Source organism: Schistocerca americana, chromosome 7 (assembly GCF_021461395.2).
Source record: "Schistocerca americana isolate TAMUIC-IGC-003095 chromosome 7, iqSchAmer2.1, whole genome shotgun sequence".
Taxonomy (NCBI): domain Eukaryota; kingdom Metazoa; phylum Arthropoda; class Insecta; order Orthoptera; family Acrididae; genus Schistocerca; species Schistocerca americana.
The window spans coordinates 365,391,620-365,411,504 of record NC_060125.1 but is presented as its reverse complement, the minus strand read 5'-3'; the positions used below and the strand labels follow the sequence as shown (position 1 = coordinate 365,411,504).

The 19,885-nt window shown below is 40.5% G+C and overlaps 1 protein-coding gene across 1 annotated transcript in view; it reads left to right on the top strand.

The window, feature by feature from the left end:
• Positions 1–19,506, top strand: part of LOC124622937 — a 131,142-nt gene extending 111,636 nt beyond the window's left edge. Inside the window, exons 5-7 of the mRNA XM_047148728.1 lie at positions 9,325–9,410; positions 11,455–11,611; positions 17,928–19,506. Coding sequence (XP_047004684.1) covers positions 9,325–9,410; positions 11,455–11,611; positions 17,928–18,121 — 437 coding nt within the window. The 3' untranslated portion in view covers positions 18,122–19,506. The remainder of the gene's footprint in view (positions 1–9,324; positions 9,411–11,454; positions 11,612–17,927) is intronic.
• The last annotated feature ends 379 nt before the right edge of the window (positions 19,507–19,885 follow it).

The window sequence follows — 19,885 nt, the reverse complement described above, 5'->3', positions numbered from 1 at the left end:
TTTTTACTGCGAACAGTACCTTTGTACACCTAAACTGAATGGGTAAGCCTCCTTTATTGGTACTGCAAACGAAACCATGATTCGCCTAAACTGAATAGGTAATTCAATTGGAGACACTGGTATACAGGGTATGAGAGAGACCTCTCTAGCTGCTGGGTGTGTAGGGGTAGTACATTAAGTTATTTTGCAGGAAGCGGGTAACATTACAAATTTTTGAGCGATTTAGACTGCAGAGTAGAATACTGGTCATAAGCCAATAATCCATAAATAAAACTTCCCTAATGTACAGGTTTTCTGTTAAAACCGTCTACGAGGAAGAAAAAAAGATGGCGCATTGTTATATACACAATTTTTGTTTAGTGGAGAATCAGTATATAAGGGAGAAGAGTTTTTTTTTAGTTTTTGTGAAATTTTCCGGAAGTACTGCCTTCTTTGAAGGCTGGACTTGCAGTTGTAGAAGGTCTGATCAAAAAGTTTCCATTTGAGGGCGTTGCTGCAGTGTATATGCGACGTAGCACAGCTCCGATGAGGGTTTATAAGCACCGACATGTAGTCAAGGGATTAGTGTGGCATTCGTGTCTTTCCTATGTGCGTGCGGTAAATCCGGCAACATGAAACATGGCGACGTTATTACCAAATGCGTTCAAACAAGACCAACGAGCTGCTCTTTTCTTGGCTGCCAAAGGACAAAAAAAGTATGTGAAATCTTATGGGACTTAACTACTAAGGTCATCAGTCCCTAAGCTTACACACTAAGCAACCTAAATTATCCTAAGGACAAACACACACGCACATGCCCGAGGGAGGACTCGAACCTCCGCCGGGATCAGCCGCACAGTCCATGACTGCAGCGCCTTAGCCTGCTCGGTTAATCCCGCGCGGCTTGCCAAAGGACGCACACCAGTAGACATTCATTGGAGGATGGAGAATGTGTTTGGGGCAGCATGTCTGTCTAAAACGAACGTTGTGGAATAGTGCGCCAAGTTCTGTGCTGGTCGCGATTTGACACAAGGAGCAGGTCGATTTGGGAGGCCAGCCTCACTCAAGTGGGAGACACTCAAGCACCAGCCGTATATTCCCGATCTCTCCCCACGCGATTATCACCCCTTCTATCCGTTATAAAGGCCGTGAAGAGTCGTCGGTTCCTGTCGAACGAAGATGTGCAGAATGCAGTTACGGACTTCTTCACCCAGCAGGACACGGTCTTTTACCCAGCGGGTATCGTCAAACTGAAGCGTCGGTTGGATGTTTGCCTCAATGCTCACACCGATTTTCCCTGCGTGGGGTTCGAGCGTGAACTGTATAGCCTTCGAACGGAAACTTTCTTATCGCCAGCTATAACTATTTTCTTTTTTTGATAACTTTAACTGAATTTCAACATTAGCAGGACATTGGCCTCCCGTCCCATTCGTCTGACTCATCTGGTCGTTTTCATTAGGGCTGTCTATACTACACGGGGTCTTCAATAAAGACGCTAGGTACTCGAATTTTATTCCAGCTTTCAGTTGAAACAGTGCCAATGTACTCTAGATGCCTTGCGTTGGTCTTAGTGTTACCACTTTTTGCAGTACAAGATTTTTTTCAAAACATATGGACGCCGTTCTGAAGATGAGTTGCCGTGAAATGAGCACCAGAAGCAACTGCTTTTATCGTTTCTCTAGAACGAATATTGCTTATGTTATTCTTCGTCCCCTAGAACTTAGAACTACTTAAACCTAACTAACCTAAGGACATCACACACATCCATGCGCGAAACAGGATTCGAACCTGCAACCGTAGCGGTCGCTCGGTTCCAGACTGAATGGCCTAGAACCGCTCGGTCACAGCGGCCGGCGTTCGTATTTACACATACACTCACTGCAGTCTTCGTTACTATCCAAGTTCGGTTCGTTGAAACGCAATATATCTCGACGCATCACTTGTTTTGACTGAGATATAAGGATGTAAGAAAGCCTGACGAGATGATCCTATCGTTTCGAGACCGGTTGCAATCATTTTTTAATAAAGTAAACAAAAGCTAACTGTGATTGGTTGCCGTTGTGCACTGCATACATTATACGTCACATTAAGCCACAGTCCTCCACAAATGTCATTATTTGACAAAATAGCATCTTTCTTTACGAAAATCAGTGCAAAGTAGTACTTTCCTGACTTGGTCGCAGCGTCACACTTCAAGTTAACAATGACCACAGACTGAAGATCATGCGGATTCGAACGTAACACGTCTTCACTACCAAGCTCTATTGCTATAATAGTCTAGTGACGATAGTTCGAAGCGTGTTCCTGCGAGGATTTGTGTTATAATACTTGAGTTTGTCCGCAGCTCGTGGTCTTGCGGTAGCGTTCTCGCTTTCCGCGCACTGGGTCCCGGGTTCGATTCCCGGCGGGGTCAGGGATTTTCCCTGCCTCGAGATGAGTGGGTGTTGTTGTGTCGTCTTCATCATCATTATTCATCCCCATTACGGTCGCAGGAAGGCAATGGCAAATCATCTCCGCTAGGACCTTGCGTAGTCGGCGGTGTGGGTCTCCAGCATCGTCCCCTACGCTGCTTGCAGTATGGGACCTCATCATCATCACTTGAGGTTATCACCAACGACACGACAGGGCACAGAATGATGATGGACGACGGTAACGATGGAATTTCCAGGGGCAGCAAGAGCTTTAAACTTACCCGAAGAACTGACTACTTGAGAACGTACAGTTGCGCAGGAAAATGATTTGATCATTTCTGGGTAAACGATAAGGACAGAGGTTAGCAAACTTCATATGTTTCGTTAAAAAAAATGAGGTTTCTCTGCCAACGCAGAGTTCCCGTTTGAGATTGAGGGAGAGGACTAATGTGTCGCACGCCGTCAAGTATACCATGCAACAAGGAGGGACAAGGAATTTACACCTAATAACATGTCTTCCTCTCACTTTAAGAAACCGACGGTCTTTGTACATCTTCTTACATTCCAGATACAGAACGTGGTCATCAGGGACAGGCTACTGCGACAGAGGGGACGCAAAAAAAAGAGACTGTTACTACTCGAAGTAAAAGAGTTGGATGCAAAATGTGTAGCAGATTTGTATATGCCCAAAAAAGAGACTCAAGGAATTCAATAAGTAATGAAATATTTGAGACAGTAGAAAATTAAATTTTCGATGATTAAGACTTGTACTTAACCAGTCACAGAAAAGGTTATAACATATTAGAGAGTCCTACATTTGAAATTAGATTACTATTACCCTATGCTTATGTGAAGGTATTTTGTGATATTTATATGTGAAGCGTCCATTCTTTCCGACATTTCGTTATACATTTTAAGATATATGTACTATTTTCTGTAGCACGTCACTCAAACGGCAGTCACTATGGAAAAAATAACACAATGTGCTTGGTATCTGCTCAGACTTTTGACACTGCAAAAATTTAATTTACTGCGTCGAAGTTTGACTTCCTTACAGTATATCTTTTACCTGGTGACACAGCGTTAAAGAATTATTGGCAATACATTTAGAAGTATATAAAAGCATTACAAGTACCTGAAAATTGGTGATTACAATTATTGATACCATGACATTATGTGGACTCTTCTGTATTGACTTTAGACTAAATTTAACATATCTGAATGATAAAATAATGCAGACTTTGCATCTAGTTTGAGTTCTCTCAGTGTAAATGAAGTTTATTATGAAACATTTTACATTTTTCTACTGCAACTGTGTTACAAAGCATAAAAATTGAACATAATTTCCTTAACAAGAACAAAATCTTCATTTTTATGTATATATCTTGTTTCGTTGTAGTTCAATTAGGAATAATCATTAATAAGTGACACGACAACTCAAAAGATACTTGCAGGTATGAAAACTTATACAGTACAACCTGCTTTTACATGCAAAAAATACTTGTTCAAGTAAATCTGGAATATGAACCTTGAAAATCCTGGAAATCTGTCATAGAAGAAACGACAAGAAGGAGTAGTCCTACAAGGAAATTTACTGACGTGAAAAAAATCGCAGCACCAAGAAGGAGCTGTGCGACATAAACGTATGTTGCTGGGCGTGTTTCTACACCTGAAAGATGATGACTGTTCAGATTTAGTGCCAGTCGCATAACAGTCGCGCTAGCAGCTCCGTTTTGAGGATGCAAATCAGGTTTGCTTTAAATACACGCTGTAATAGTTGTGAACGTTAGTTACCTTTCAGATTGCAAGTGGTGGGTTGATGTTAGTCAAGAAAGCCTTTAAAGGAAAAAAGACGCCTTTATCGACAGCTCACTGAATTTGAACGAGATCGTATAACTGGGCTACGAGAATCTGAAAATTGCTTCTGCGGTATTGCAGAAAGATTTGGCAGGAATGTAGCCACTGTACATGATTGCTGGCAGTGGTGGTCAAGAGAACGTACGATCACAAGAAGTCCGGGCTCCGGACGCCAGGTGGCACTATCGAGAGGGAAGACCATCGTGTTCGGCGAATGGGTCGGGCACAATGTACTGCTTTTACAGCAGCGGTCAGAGCAGCATTTGGCACCACAGTGACAGAATGAACTGTTACAAATCGGTTACTAGAAGGACACTTTCGGGACAGAGGCCCTGTAGCGATCATTCCACTGCCACCAAACCACCGCTATCTGCGACTTCAACGGTGTCAAGCTAGAGCTCATTGGAGGGCAGGGCAGATATCTGTTGTGTTTTCTGATGGAAGCTGGTTCTGGCTCAGAGTCAATGATGGTCGTGTGTTGATATGAAGGAGGTCAGTTGAGGGCATGCAACCAACCTGTCTGCGTGCTAGACACACTGGAACTACACCTGGAGTTATGGTCTGGGGTGCGATTTCGTATGACACCAGGAGCAGCCTCTTGGTTATCCCGTGCATCCTGACTGCAAATTTTTGTATCAATCTGGTGATTTGCCCCATTGTGCTGCCATTCATGAACAGTATTCCAAGGGTGTTTTCCAACAGTATAATGCCTCCCATGTATCGCTATTGTAATCCAACATACTCTAAAGTGTGTCAACACGTTGGGTTGACCTGCTCGATCACCAGATCTGTCACCAATCGCGGACATATGGGACATCATTGGACGACACCTGCAGTGTCATCCACAAACAGAATCAACCGTCCCTGTACTGAATGACCGTGTGAAGTTCTAGGAGACTGATGACCTCAGATGTTAAGTCCCATAGTGCTCAGAGCCATTTGAACTGACCAAAGACCGTGTGGAACAGGCATAGAACTCCGTCCCACAAGTTGACATGCGGCACCTGCACAGCAAAATGCGTGCACGTTTGCAAGCTTGCATTCAAGATTCTGGCGTTTACACGGGTTATTAATGTACCAGCATTTCACACTTACATTAACCTGTGATCTTGCAATGTTAATCAATGAAATATGTTTTAGTTCCCCACTATGTGTTTTTGTATGAAATTTAGCCTAAATTTACTTCCTACTCTATGAAATGTCTGTGTTACCCAAAACTACACACCCACAATATTTTATCCAACTTACACTGGTATGTAAGCCTTTCACTAAACAGAACCTTATTTGAAATGAACTGTAACTCGTATGAATACAACTTGTCTTGATATTAAATGCGCAACTGAAGTAAAAGAATTACCTGGCCCTAATCAAAATTTCCACTTACCTCGTATCTAGACAACATTGTCACAGATTTCTCGAAAGCACAACAGTAAACAGCGAGCAGTCAGTGGCTATGCTAGATTTCTTTTTTAAAATAAAATTTCCATAACAATATTCAAACTGAAACTTCCTGGCAGATTAAAACTGTGTGCCGGACCGAGACTTGAACTCGGGACCTTTGCCTTTCGCGGGCACGTGCTCTACCAACTGAGCTACCTAAGTACGACTCACATCCCGTCCTCACAGCTTTACTTCTGCCAGTACCTCGTCTCCTACCTTACAAACTTTACAGAAGCTCTCCTGCTAAGAGTCTCGGTCCGGCACACAGTTTTAATCTGCCAGGAAGTTTCTTATAAGCGTACACTCCTGCAGAGTGAAAATCTCATTCTGGAAATATTCAAACTGTTGTATACCAACTGCTGCAGATTAGTAATGCATAATGATAAACCTTCTTTAAACTGTGGGATGGGGAGAGTAACTATTCCTAAGAAATGATATTCCAAAACAACAATTTTAAAATTGAGTATGTATTGAAAAATAAATAAATAAAACTTTGCGTGATCTTGACACATAACGCTGGTCTGAACAATACAGTGCTTAAGAAAGTGAACAATGATTTAAAAAGGGAACAATGCTAACAGAGATTTCTATAGAAACCAGACAGTTTATTCAGCTGTAGTTAATGCATTGACGGGAACAAAACATATGCATGCTCTTTCTGTCAGCTCTGATCAAGTGAAAAAAGTTGTCATTCCGACAAACTCAGTTGCGTAGTGCTGCAATCTTACCTTAAACTTCTTCTCTTCCAAAATAATAATATTATTCAAAATTTATATTTTTTTCGGCTTTCAATATGTACATCGTATTCATCCTTGCTGTCATTTACAATTAATCTTTTAATAGATACAATCACAAGTCAACACAGCACTACTGAATACTTCCATCACCTACCACACTTCAACTAAAAATGTATCAGACTGTGTAGAGGCAAACACAGTGCTACGACAAGACCAAAGATTGTTTAACAGAAATATAACTTGCTCTCTCTGACGTGCATATCGATAACTTACAAAAATCTGAATAATATGCCCACCTTACAATGTTACCTAGACATATATATCCTCGAAGTTTCATTGCTCTAAATTAATCTTTGTTTTTTTTTGTGTTGAGATTTTGTTCCCGTCAATGTACATACTGTATGTTGGAATACATTTTATGTACGCTAGCGTCTTGTTTGTCGCTGATCTAGAAAGCACACCCTATTCGGTCAAAAGATCCCAGACAGCTATTGGTTATTAACATGGGATGTGTTCACTCTTCGCCTTTATGATGGCTTGAACTCCGCTGGGGACACTTTCAGTGAGGTGTCTGAATGTCTGCGGAGGAATGGCAGCCAGTTCTTCCTCAAGGACTGAACCCAGGAAAGGTAGTGGTGTTGGACGCTGGAGTCTGGGCACGTGATGGTACTTTATGTGACGTTCTCCAGGCTTTTGCCAAACCCAAGCCCCTCCAACTGATTGCCAAAGGGTGTGGCTTGATTCATCATTTCAGATCACTCTTTTCCAGTCATCCAATGTCAAGTGGCATCTCTCTTTACACCATCTCAAGTGTCGCATAGCACAGACTGTAGAAACACATGCTTATGAGGAGCTGCTCAATCAATTTAACCCATTGTTTTTAACTCTCTATGGGCAGTTATTGTACTAGTTGGACTGTTGGGAGCACTTTGAAACTCACGAGTGATTCCTTCCATTAATTTTGTGCGATTTTATTTTCAAAACCTCCCTCCACAATGCTTGATGTCCCAGGCCATCAGAACATAACGTGTGCTAGTCTTGGATTTGCTGTGTTTCTTCTTTCGCATTTCCACTTCACAATCACATCACCAATAATTAAGCTGGACAGCTTTAGAAGGGTTGAAATATCCATTATGGATTTGTTCTCAGGTAATATCCAGTGACTGGTCCACGCTTGAAGTGCTGACTGACTCATTCTGCTGCTACTGCTTTTCTTCTGACAGACCTTCTTTTGTACTGGCGGATCCGCCTACCGTGACATTTAGTGGTCAATCCCGCTTTATATAGTGGTGTCCGCATACTTTTGATAACATAGTGTGGAGGTTCGATTTCGCGCGCAAAAAGAATGCAACAGTATGACAACAGTCCCATCCTCTAATCGCTGAGTTAACTGCTAGTTTGTATATATATTTAATCTCTCTCAGTTGTCATCCATATTTCAGTTTATCTACACTACTGGCCATTGAAATTGCTACACCACGAAGATGACGTGCTACAGACGCGAAATTTAACCGACAGGAAGAAGATGCTGTGATATGCAAACGATTAGCTTTTCAGAGCATTCACACAAGGTTGGCGCCGGTGGCGAACCCTACAACGTGCTGACATGAGGAAAGTTTCCAACCGATTTCTCATACACAAACAGCAGTTGACCGGCGTTGCCTGGTGAAACGTTGTTGTGATGCCTCGTGTAAGAAGGAGAAATGCGTACCATCACGTTCCCGACTTTGATAAAGGTCGGATTGTAGCCAATCGCGATTGCGGTTTATCGTATCGCGACATTGCTGCTCGCGTTGGTCGAGATCCAATGACTGTTAGCAGAATATGGATTCAGTGGGTTCAGGAGGGTAATACGGAACGCCGTGCTGGATCCCAACGGCCTCGTATCACTAGCAGTAGACATGACAGGCATCTTATCCGCGTGGCTGTAACGGATCGTGCAGCCACGTCTCGATCCCTGAGTCAACAGATGGCGACGTTTGCAAGATAACAACCATCTGCACGAACTGTTTGACGACGTTTGCAGCAGCATGGACTACCAGCTCGGAGACCATTTCTGCGGTTACCCTTGCCGCTGCATCACAGACAGGAGCGCCTGCGATGGTGTACTCAAAGACGAACCTGAGTGCACGAATGGCAAAAAGTCATTTTTTCGGATGAATCCAGGTTCTGTTTACAGCATCATGATGGGGACATCCGTGTTTGGCGACATCGCGATGAACGCACATTGGAAGCGTGTATTCGTCATCGCCATACTGGCGTATCACACGGCGTGATGGTATGGGGTGCCATTGGTTACAAATCTCGGTCACCTCTTGTTCGCATTGAGGGCACTTTGAACAGTGGACGTTACGTTTCAGATGTGTTACGACCCGTGGCTCTACCCTTCATTCGATCCCTGCGAAACCCTACATTTAGCAGGATAATGCACGACGTCATGTTGCAGGTCCTATATGGGCCTTACTGGATACAGAAAATGTTCGACTGCTGCCCTGGCCAGCACATTCTCCAGATCTCTCACCAATTGAAAACGTCTGGTCAATGGTGGCCGAGCAACTGGCTCGTCATAATACGCCAGTCACTACTGTTGATGAACTGTGGTATTGTGTTGAAGCTGCATGGGGAGCTGTACCTGCATACGTCATCCAAGCTCTGTTTGACTCAATGCCCAGGCGTATCAAGACCGTTATTACGGGCAGAGGTGGTTGTTCTGGGTACTGATTTCTCAGGATCTATGCACCCAAATTGCGTGAAAATGTAATCACATCTCAGTTCTAGTATAATATATTTGTCCAATGAATACCCGTTTATGATCTGCATTTCATCTTGGTGTAGCAATTTTAATGGCCAGTAGTGTAATAGTGGAAGCACTATAACTTGGTTGTTTCTGTGTGTTTCAGATCCGGAATCGTTTTTGCTTAGTCTCATCATTCTGTACACAGCGTACGCCCTTTCGTGTTTGGGCCTAATTTACGGTGCCTACAAGGTAATGATTTTGTTATTATGGCTGCAATATTTAGTAGAAGTGATACAATTTGCAGTTATAATGCGTCTTTCGCGTCTTTTTATGTATCCAGCACGTTTCTTACTGAAGCATCCTATTTTGAATAACAACATTTTAAATTTCAGCTATGTATCTGTTTCAGTGGTTCATCTGGCCGTTTTCCAAAAAGAAAACTTTTGAGCAAACCAATGTAAAAGTCATCTTTTATCCTATCAGTAGGTTATTAGTTTCGTTGCCATCAGACATATATGGAATACAACACGATCTACATCTTCAACGGATGATTTCAAATGCAGAGATTCGGGGAATTTGCATAGTAACTGTGACAGAAAAAAATCTCTGCTACAGACTCGAATAATAATGAACATTACGACAAGACAATTATGCGCTATAGATCAGGTCGTCGACGAGGTCATCCACTGCGAGCTCCCATTTCGAAGAAAATTAGATGTTAACAATTTTTTTTCTTTTTCAGAAATATTCTCCTTTCTATTGCCAGACTACGTTTTTATCCTATCTACGTCGGTTATCATCAGTTGTTTTGCCGCGAGGTAACAAAACTCGTCTACCAGTCTTATTGACTCAGTTCCTAATCTGATTCCCACGGCATCGTCTGATTTGATTTGACCGTATTCCACTACCGTGGTCCTAGCAGCAGATAGTCTACTACCACTTAAAATAAAAGCAATTTTTAAAAGGGCTTAATTGGGGAGAGATCTGGCGATCTTTTTGGCCAAGGCAGGGTTTGGATATCATGAAGACAAGCAGTAGAAACTCTCGCCATGCGTGGGCGGGCATTGTCTTGCTGAAACATGTACCCAGGGTGCCTTTTGATAATGGGCAACAAAACAAGGCACAGAATGTCGTCGACGTACCGCTGTGCTGTAAGAGCGCCGCAGTAGGCCAAAGGGGTCCTTCTATGAAATTGCACCCCAGACCATCACTCCTGGTTGTTGTGCCTTATGGAGGGCCAGAGTCAGGTTGGTATCGCACTGTTGTCCAGAGTATCTCCGTACACGTCTTCGCTGGTCGTCGGAGTTCATTCCAATGTGGCGGAATTCATCACTAAAGACAGTTCTACTCTGGTCAGTGGAATTCCTCCAGGACGAAGATGTGATTGGAGACGTCCAAATCCGTGATGGGATCTGACTGTCACCCTCCGTACGGTCCGACAACCAGGACTGAAAGTCTGGAGTGCTAATTTATTCCATACCAGGACCCCATTCGTTGCCATCTGGGGCACCCTTCCAGCACAACAGTACCTCGACGACGTTCTATGCCCCATTTTGTTGCCCATGGCAAGTGACCCTGGGCTTACATTTCAGCAATATGAAGTCCGCTCGCACACGACGAGAGTTTCTACTGCTTGTCTTCGTGCTTGCCAAACCCTACCTTTGCCAGAGAGTTTGCTGGCTCTCTCCCCAAATGAGAACGTTCAGAGCATTATGGGTAGGGCCCCCCCATCCAGCTCGGGATTTTGACGATCTAACGTGCCAATTGGACAGAATTTCACACTATATCCCTCAGGAGGACATCCAACAATTCTGTCAACTTAATGCCATACCGAACAACTGCTTGCATAACGGCCAGAGGTGGACCAAAGCGTTACTCTCTTGCTTAATTTGTGAAGATATTTCTCTTGAATACATCATCCATCTGTTCTGGTCATGTTTTTTTTTTCCTCCTTATCGTAGAGAGTAGTTCAGCTAACTTTCTCCTTCTGGGGATGGACTGTCCAAAGTTGTCATCGAAACAAGCGGCTATCGAAACACATACACCAATGACAATGAACGTTTGAGATAGGCCTAGACTGTGCATGTAATGATTAAGGCGATTGCTTCCAACAAGCAGGAGATCTGGATTCAAATCCCAGTCTGGGAAAGGTTTTAAATTATCTGCACATTCATGATATGTACTAACCTGTAAAATGTCGTGGGCAATACGTTATCAGAAGTCAGCACTAAATCGGTACATACCACATTGTAAGAGTTGTGTGTCACTCGAGCTGACACTTGTTTCCTTTCAGTGTAACCTGAAACTGATGTACCCGTTCGTGGCGCTGGATTTGGGACGGCTGGTGTCCATGTCCGTGGTCTTCGTGATGGCGATGACGGTGCTCAAGGCGAACGTCTACAACTTGGGCATCCTCATTGGTTGCAGTGTCGCGGGCGGCTTCATCCTGTGTGAGTTGCTGCTCGTGCCCTTCTCAGATTCTAAAAACACCCTTCTGAATTTTAGTTGTCCAAAGAATCCTACAGTACGAATAAAGAAGTGTATACGATTATGCACTTAGATATGTGTTTGGGTACGCAAGCAACAGGCGTTTAAGTTTTCTTATGTGTGTATTTGCATAGAAATTCGTGATGGGAAGCGGTTCCCCTTCTGGATAGATTACTTATCATCGTTACGGACCACAAAAATTAGGGTTTAAGGGCAAAAAAAGTTAGGGTTTGTTCGTGTCCTCAGACTTCCCTCATCTTTTGACCTTCTATCTCCGTAACAGGTATACGATATAAATGAATGGTGAACGTGTCATATTTCGATTTTGCAGCCTAAATCGAATAAAACTTCCTTTACTCTTCATTATCAAATGCGAGGGAGGATGAATAGTACTAATGCACTGGCATCGTGCAAGCTTTTCATCTACCACTGTTGCAAGTGGGAGAAAAAGAAAAATCCGACGTTGACCCAATATTCGACGCCAAGAAGAGTCTTCGAACAGGACGTTGCAGCTACAGTACTTTATTACTGGCGTCAATATGTTGTAGTATTTATCAGTGGTGTTTTTCTCGCTTGTTATGACCGTCCTGTTTTGGAGGAACGAACGTTGACTCCAGAAGACACGGGATTGTGACCAGTACGTAGATGGCACTCGGACGACAACAGATGCCCCTTGGTTTCGGAGTCCCATTCAATACAGCTCTATACTGTCGTTTACTGTGCAAAATACAAATTCGCTGAACAATATCTGACGTGTGTTGTAACTGTATTGAAGCCTTCTTAGCAAAAGCTAAACCAACACTTCATTCTCGGTGAAGGGAAATCATTAGATGTGAAAGTGCACTCAGATATCATGTGAAAATAACTTTCGCTGATTTTATTCAGAATCTTGTAGCTGGTAGAGGACCATAATTTCATTGCTCTTGAAATAAGGAACCTACATTCACAAATGCATATTCAGTTTTTTATTGACATAATCTTATTACAACTCATAGCAACAACCTAAGCTCACAGTGATAACTACGTCTCCTTTCATGCATCACAACAGCACCAAAGATTTCTGCACTCTCTCGCCTATGCTTGTCGTTTCTTGTACGATACAGGAAGTTAGGACCGTGCTATACAGTTCCTCTTGAGTTTTTACTGAGATTTCATACAGCTGCTACTTCACGTAATACAATTTGAAAATAAAAAAAGACCCAGTGATCGCAGCAGTAGTGGACTAGAGCTCCGCTTCCAATCTAGCGATGAGGATAGCTGTAAGTGTAGTGGTGCGCCTTCGTGTTCAAACCACGTCCTCTCTCGGGTGGCAAGAGATACAACCTCCAACAGCTGTGGCACCACCTCTCGGATAAACACCAGCAAAGGTGCGCTATGGAAATTGAGTGGCGTTAAATAAAGTCCTGTTACTTGAAATTGTACAGTTCTGGCCTCCAAGATGACAGAGGACCTTCGCTGGTGATTAGAGATAAATATGGCGTATAGATTTTCATCACTCTTCACATGTCTGTTGCAGCAGTTTAAAATGCCATCGCAGTAAAGAGCTCACACCTGTAATTCAAACTATATAAAATAATCCATTTACAGAAGTTGTCTAGAGTTTCAAAATCATTGGTCTGAACATGATGTTTATGGATGTGTACTGTATTAGTTCCATATCGCTCATATAGGTACTTTGAACTGGAGGCAATCAGACATTATGTTACATTTTTATCATTCTGTTGTTTTCAGTATTCATAAATAATCTACTACTTCGCAGAAGGTACAAATTTTATCCTTCATCTAGATAATAATGGTATAGAAATGAAAAGCACATCAGTCTCACTGATAAGGTAACTAATGCAATATTTGAAAGCATAAACACATGGTTCACAATAGATGGATTAACATCAAATTTTGACAGGATGAGGTGCAAAAATTTCAGCACTTCTGATAAACATCTGCAAGTTATGAAAATAGTATACTCAAGCAGTGAAATACAGAAGTGGGTAATATTAAGCTTTTTAGCACTGATAAACATCTGCAAGTTATGAAAATAGTATACTCAAGCAGTGAAATACAGAAGTGGGTAGTATTAAGCTTTTTAGCAATACATATGGAACCAACCTTAATTGGAAAAAAATCGCCATCGTAAAATAAATGAAATGCTTTGTTTCAGTGATAGAACACAGGTTTACTGCTATATGTGATTTCAGAGTGAGGAAACTAGTTTGTTCTATAAATTTCCATTCAATAATGAGTTATGAAATCTCTTTGGGTAAACTTAAATTACAAGCATGATATTTTCAGAATACAGAAGGTGTCATAAGAATTATATCCGATGTTAGATCTAGGACATTCTGCACAGGTCATCTCAAAAAGCTTGGTATTTTGACAACCAAAGTATGTGCAAAGTATGACAGTAATACTATGACACAAAACAATCTCTAAAAAGCCTCCAAGGGTTTAATAGAAGTGAAGAAATGAGTCAAATACATGGATGTACAGATACATGCATTCAAAAACTTGCCAGAGCTTAATAACTATAATTAACTGGTAATGTCAGCTGAAATTTTCTACCAGACCAGGATTTAAGTCCACATTTGTTTAGCACAAGCTGCCACCTCAACCATTTTCTATGAAATATCTTTTAAATTCACCTGAGACTTTCACATAGAAACTAACAATGGCATTTATTAAAGAAAATCATCCTTAATAGCATCATAAAGAACTAATTTATGCAATAAGAAGTTGTATTAACTTTGAATAGAGAAAAGAAAAAATAGGACAAAGAAAACACTGAAAAAACACTTCATGAATAAATGATTATCTTCTTATGCTGCTTCCTATCTTTGTGTTCCCATGCTATGCATTTCCTTTGATTATATTTGTTTCATCCCACAAATATACATTCCAGTCTATTGTATTACAAACTTTATGAAATTTTTAAACTATTGTTATGCCTCTCATATTATTGATAAGATAGGCTTCTGTAATGTGTAATCGGTAGCCTTCTAACACTAGAAGACTACTGATTACACGTTATGGAAGCTCATCTGACACTCCAGAATAGAGGAAAGAAAAAAAAAACATTAAAAAGAACTTCTTCAATAAATGAGTTTCTCCTTACGTGCTTCCTATCTTTGTGTTCTCATCTTATGTCTTTCTTCTGATTGTATTTGCTTCATCCCATGAATATACATTTCCATCTATGGTATTACGAATGTTATGAAATTTTCAAACTATTTTTGTATCTCTCATGTCACTGAAGTGTCAGATGAAGTTCGATAACATGTAATTGGTAGTCTTTTAATACTAGAGGACTAATGATTACATATTATGCAAGTTCATCTTTACTCCAGTAACATGAGAGATACAAAAATAGTTTCAAAATTTCACAACATTCATGATAACATAGATGGGATTGTATATTTGTGGAATGATACAAATACAATGAGAGAAAAAACATAATATCAGAAGACAAATCCAGGAAACAGTATAAGGAGAAAATCATTTACTGGTGAACTGTTTCTTCACCGTTTCTTTTTCTGTTTTTCTTTTTTCTATTCAGAATGAATACAATGTGTATCGTAAATTGGTTCCTTATGATGCTGTTCAAGTTTTTTTTATAAATACCACTGTTTGTTTCTATATTAATGGGTCAGCTGAATCATAAAGAAATCTTCTAGAAAATGCCTGATATGTTGTTGTGTAATATGTACAATCCCCCATCAACCATGTCGTGCTGTCTTTTTGCAACTCGGAATCATCGGGTTCTGGGGGTGACTCATGATAAACGGTCTCCATTACTTTACATTCAGCCTGCAGTAATTTTGCCTTGGTTTCCTTGCACTTCCCATTTATTTCAATCCTAAGTGACTCATATTGCTATATTCCTGTCTTTCCCTGGACATTTTAGTACTTCCTTCTTTCTTCAATTAGCTTTAGTATTTGTTCTGTTATACAAAGTTTCCTTGCAGTTTCCCTCCATTTAGCTACATTTCTCTGTCCAACCTCCATGAATGTCATTTTCAGAAATGACTATTCCTCTTTAACTGACGTGCTTGCTTACTGTGGTATTTAATATCGTAATATCTATAGCCTTAAGAACTACAATTCCAAATCGTAACACATTGAGTCCTCCAGACGATCCCCTGCAACTTCAATCTGTTCTTCATCATTACTACATTGAGATACAGGTCTATATTTGCTCTTGGGTACACCTTATAATACAATTTCTGAGTCCAGAATCTCTGTCTCACCATGACGTAATCCAACTGGAATCTTTCCGTGTCTCTGGGCCTTTTAAATGTATACTTCTGTTCGGAATTTTTGAACAGTGCATTTGGTACAACTAACTGATATTTGTTTCAGAATTAAGTCTTTCTCACCTCATTCCTATTATTAATAAAATTTTCTCCCATGATTACTTATTCTATTTGTTTCCCTAATACCATGTCTCAGTCCCCCATCTCTCTTTATACACTGAAATATCCAGTCAGTAGCCTCATATACTTCCTTTCTCTTCGTCCTCCGCTTGTGTCATCGAGATGCACACCAGTCTATGACAGACTGACAACAGCGACATAGGCATGCAGGTGTGTGCATTTGATCGACGATCCTTTGTAAAAATGGGAATGAACCTAAGCATTTTTCCAATCACTTGAACTCCTCATTGCTGCACAGCTTACGACAGATAGTTGCTAGAAGATGAGCAGGTTCATTCCGATATGTTTATAGAATCGTGTAGGTGTACGAGTATCTTTAGTACCAGTACCAGCAGTCTTTGCTCTGTCCCACGTTCCTGCGATGACTGGAAGAAAGAATTCCAGGACAACCTTCTTCAGTAAAACAGTACCGGAATAATGAATTTAATATTTCGGTATTCTCTTTGTCATCCTCTGTATCAGTACCAGCTAGTCACTGAGTTACTCTAACCAAAGCATTTGTTAAGTGAATAACACTAATACAAATCTTTGTATTTACGATATACTGGTTGTTCTACAAAGATACGGGCACGCAGCCTAAAAATACAAGATGCAGCCTCATCCAATAACTTTCCTGTGCGAATATTTCCGCTGAGAACCGTAAAATCGTCTTCTGAGCCGGAAAATCGACGATACAGCCTTACCGCCTGCCTGATAAACACGTCGCACTTATGTTGCACCAACGGCCAAAATCATTTAACAAAATGTGAATGTCCTGGAACTAAGTCTGTAGAGGAAAGTTTTAGATCCGTGGGCATCTATTGTAAAGAAGAAGTCTTTCTAAATTAGGTCGGATCCACTCTGTACCGTCGATTTTCCGGCTCAGAAGACGGTTCTACGGTTCTCAGCCGAAATATTCGCACAGGTAAGTTATTGGATGAGGTTGCATCTTGTATTTTTAGGCAGCATGCCCGTATCTTTGTAGAACAAGCAGTATATCGTAAATACAAAGATTTGTATTAGTGTTATTCGCTTAACAAATGCTTTGGTTAGAGTAACTCAGTGACTAGCTGGTACTGATACAGAGGATGACAAAGAGAATACCGAAATATTAAATCATTATTCCAGTACTGTTTTACTGAAGAACAGCCACTCTCGTCGTTGGTGTGAAGGATCAGAAGTGCTATGCAAGACAGGTGTATACAAGATCCCCTTCTCACAATGGACTTTCGTTTATCGAGCAGATAACACAAACCATTCAAGAATGCTCTGTAGAGCATCGACGCTACACTCTGAAAAATCAGCAGTTGCCAAACATTGCATTGAGACAGTCCATTCCAGGAATTATGAAAGTGTCAAGATTCTAACATTATCTGCCTGAGGCCTGGTGATTAAGAAATCCATTGGGAACTGTCTGATGAAGGATATACTTAATTTCGATGACGATTTTAACATGGATAAAACTTTTATCTGGCACTCGAAACAGTCAGCTCTTAAACACAGTGTCACAATACCCCTCCCGCTATTGTATAATGTTTATAAGCTAGAACATGTCACATGGTGCGGTTTGTCATGGCAGTATACCTCTCTGCCACCCAAGTAGCATTTCTGCTGCTTTGATGGTCTGTGTCTGCAGTTGTGATAGCGCGAGTGACGTGTTTGCAAGGCAGGTGGGAGAGCAGCACCGTCTTTCTTATGGCTCAGAAGATAGCTGACGGTCCTCAATCAAAATGTCAGAAGAGAAGAATTACGGGATATGTCTGCATTTGTGGTATTTTATAGAACAATACTAATGTAGATTATGTACAGATGGTAGGCCAGAGAGAAAGTTAGTCTGATTGAGAGTTGCTAGTGTGCCATGTTGTTGTTGCAGTGTACCTCTTCTACCTGTGGTTCTGCACAGTCAGCATGTGCCAGGTGGTGCGTGACCTGGAGCATGCACGTGCTGAAGAGTCTACTCTACAACTGCAGAAGCAGCCGCTCTCTGGGCCGTACAGCAAGTATGCATCTACTGGTATTGGCATATATGGGGACAGCTATGGTGCTTTTGCCAGACCTGTCTACTAAAACCACTGCTTCTCCATTTTCCAGAAGCCAACACAAGACATATATTGAGAAATAGTCCTTTCATAATGTTGCCAATGTTAATGCTGAGCTTCAATTCAGATGAATATGGTCAGGTTGGTAAATTAAGAAAGATGTTTCTAAGTGTACAAAATAGTTTTATATATGTAATTACTTCGTTTTAGTTTTGTAGCCGCAGATGTACAATGAAGAGTTTATAATAAATTTCCACGAAAGATAAACTAAATTAAGTGTGATAGTTTGAACTACAAGTACATTCTGTCCTTGTACAACAAAATGTATCAAAGTTTACCACTGTTGTAGCCTTAGATGAGATTTCAGAACTTTTTTTTTCCCAAACATATAGATGAAGAACTTTATGGTTATATGTAAATCCTGTACAGAAATTTCGGTTCCTATTGATGTAAACACTTGGTGGGGCATTAATATTAAAGTTGTATCATATCTGGCTCTCTATTGGATTTTAAATTTGTAAAGAAGCTAGAGAACTTCTTCAGAAAATAGCTATATAATTTGTGTTCACTAAAAGTATCTGTAATAACACTTACACCTGTTTTCATACTGATAATGTGTTTATGGATCTTAAAATGCAGCAATCAGTATTTAGTTCATCATTCACATACTCATCATACTTCATACATCTAATCTCAGTATGCAGCCATACTCTGAAATATTTTGTTTCTAGGCTCCTTCCTGCTGGTTGCTTGATACAAAACAATGTGGCTTTAGAACTTTTTACGAAAATATTGTATGTTTATTCAGATAAGCTTGTGTTTGTTATTAACTTTTATGTTCAGATTTTCAATTCCTCCATGACAGATTACAGGCTATTGTGTAGCCTTTCTTGTCTCTCAGTTATGTAGAATTCATTAACAAATCATGACTACACTTTACGATATTGAGGCTATCCTTACTTAGTCATAGTTCATTAAGGCACAGGAGGTAATTAATATGACCCATGAGGCACTGGTAGAAGTGAAACTGTCAGAACATCATGTGGGTAATGCAATGTCACCTCAGGGAGTAGTGCAAAAGGCAAAAGATCCTGAGTTTGAGTCTCAGTCCACCTCGCAGTTTTGATCTGCCAGGATGGTTCACATTAGCACACAGTCTGCTGCAGAGGAAAAAGCTCATTCTGGAATCTGACCCATTACCATATCATGATTGCTCACAACATTTGACAGTACTTCCTTGATAGGATGTTGCTGGTTCCTTTGCATGTATGATGTGTGAACCTCATTCACCTAACTTTTTCTGCTTTGAAGGAATGAATTAGTACAGCTGTATGAAAAGCTTCTTACACCATAATGTTATAATACTGTAGTGAGAAACTGTATGATCATTATTTTTTAAAAAAAAGTATCTAATGAAGCTAAGTGTATTTCCATAAGCTGTTCAGTATCAATGGCATGAAATAATGTTATTATCTATACATATTTATAAGTATGTTCAGTCCTTAATTGTAAACCCAAGCTGTGATTTAGATAATATACTGATCTTACGAACGTTTCACTAATATTGTTCTGAAAAAGTTAAATATAGCATTGGGAATCTAATTTTATTCATATTACCTATTGAGAATTTTTGTGACACAATAAAAATACTTATTTATAAGGCAAAACTATTTGTGACTGTTATAATGTTGTCATATTTTGGGGATATTTCTTCAAAATTAATATAGAGGTTCCATCATCAATTAATGACTGTTAATATCTCATGTCTTGTAGTAACAACCTTACCACAAAC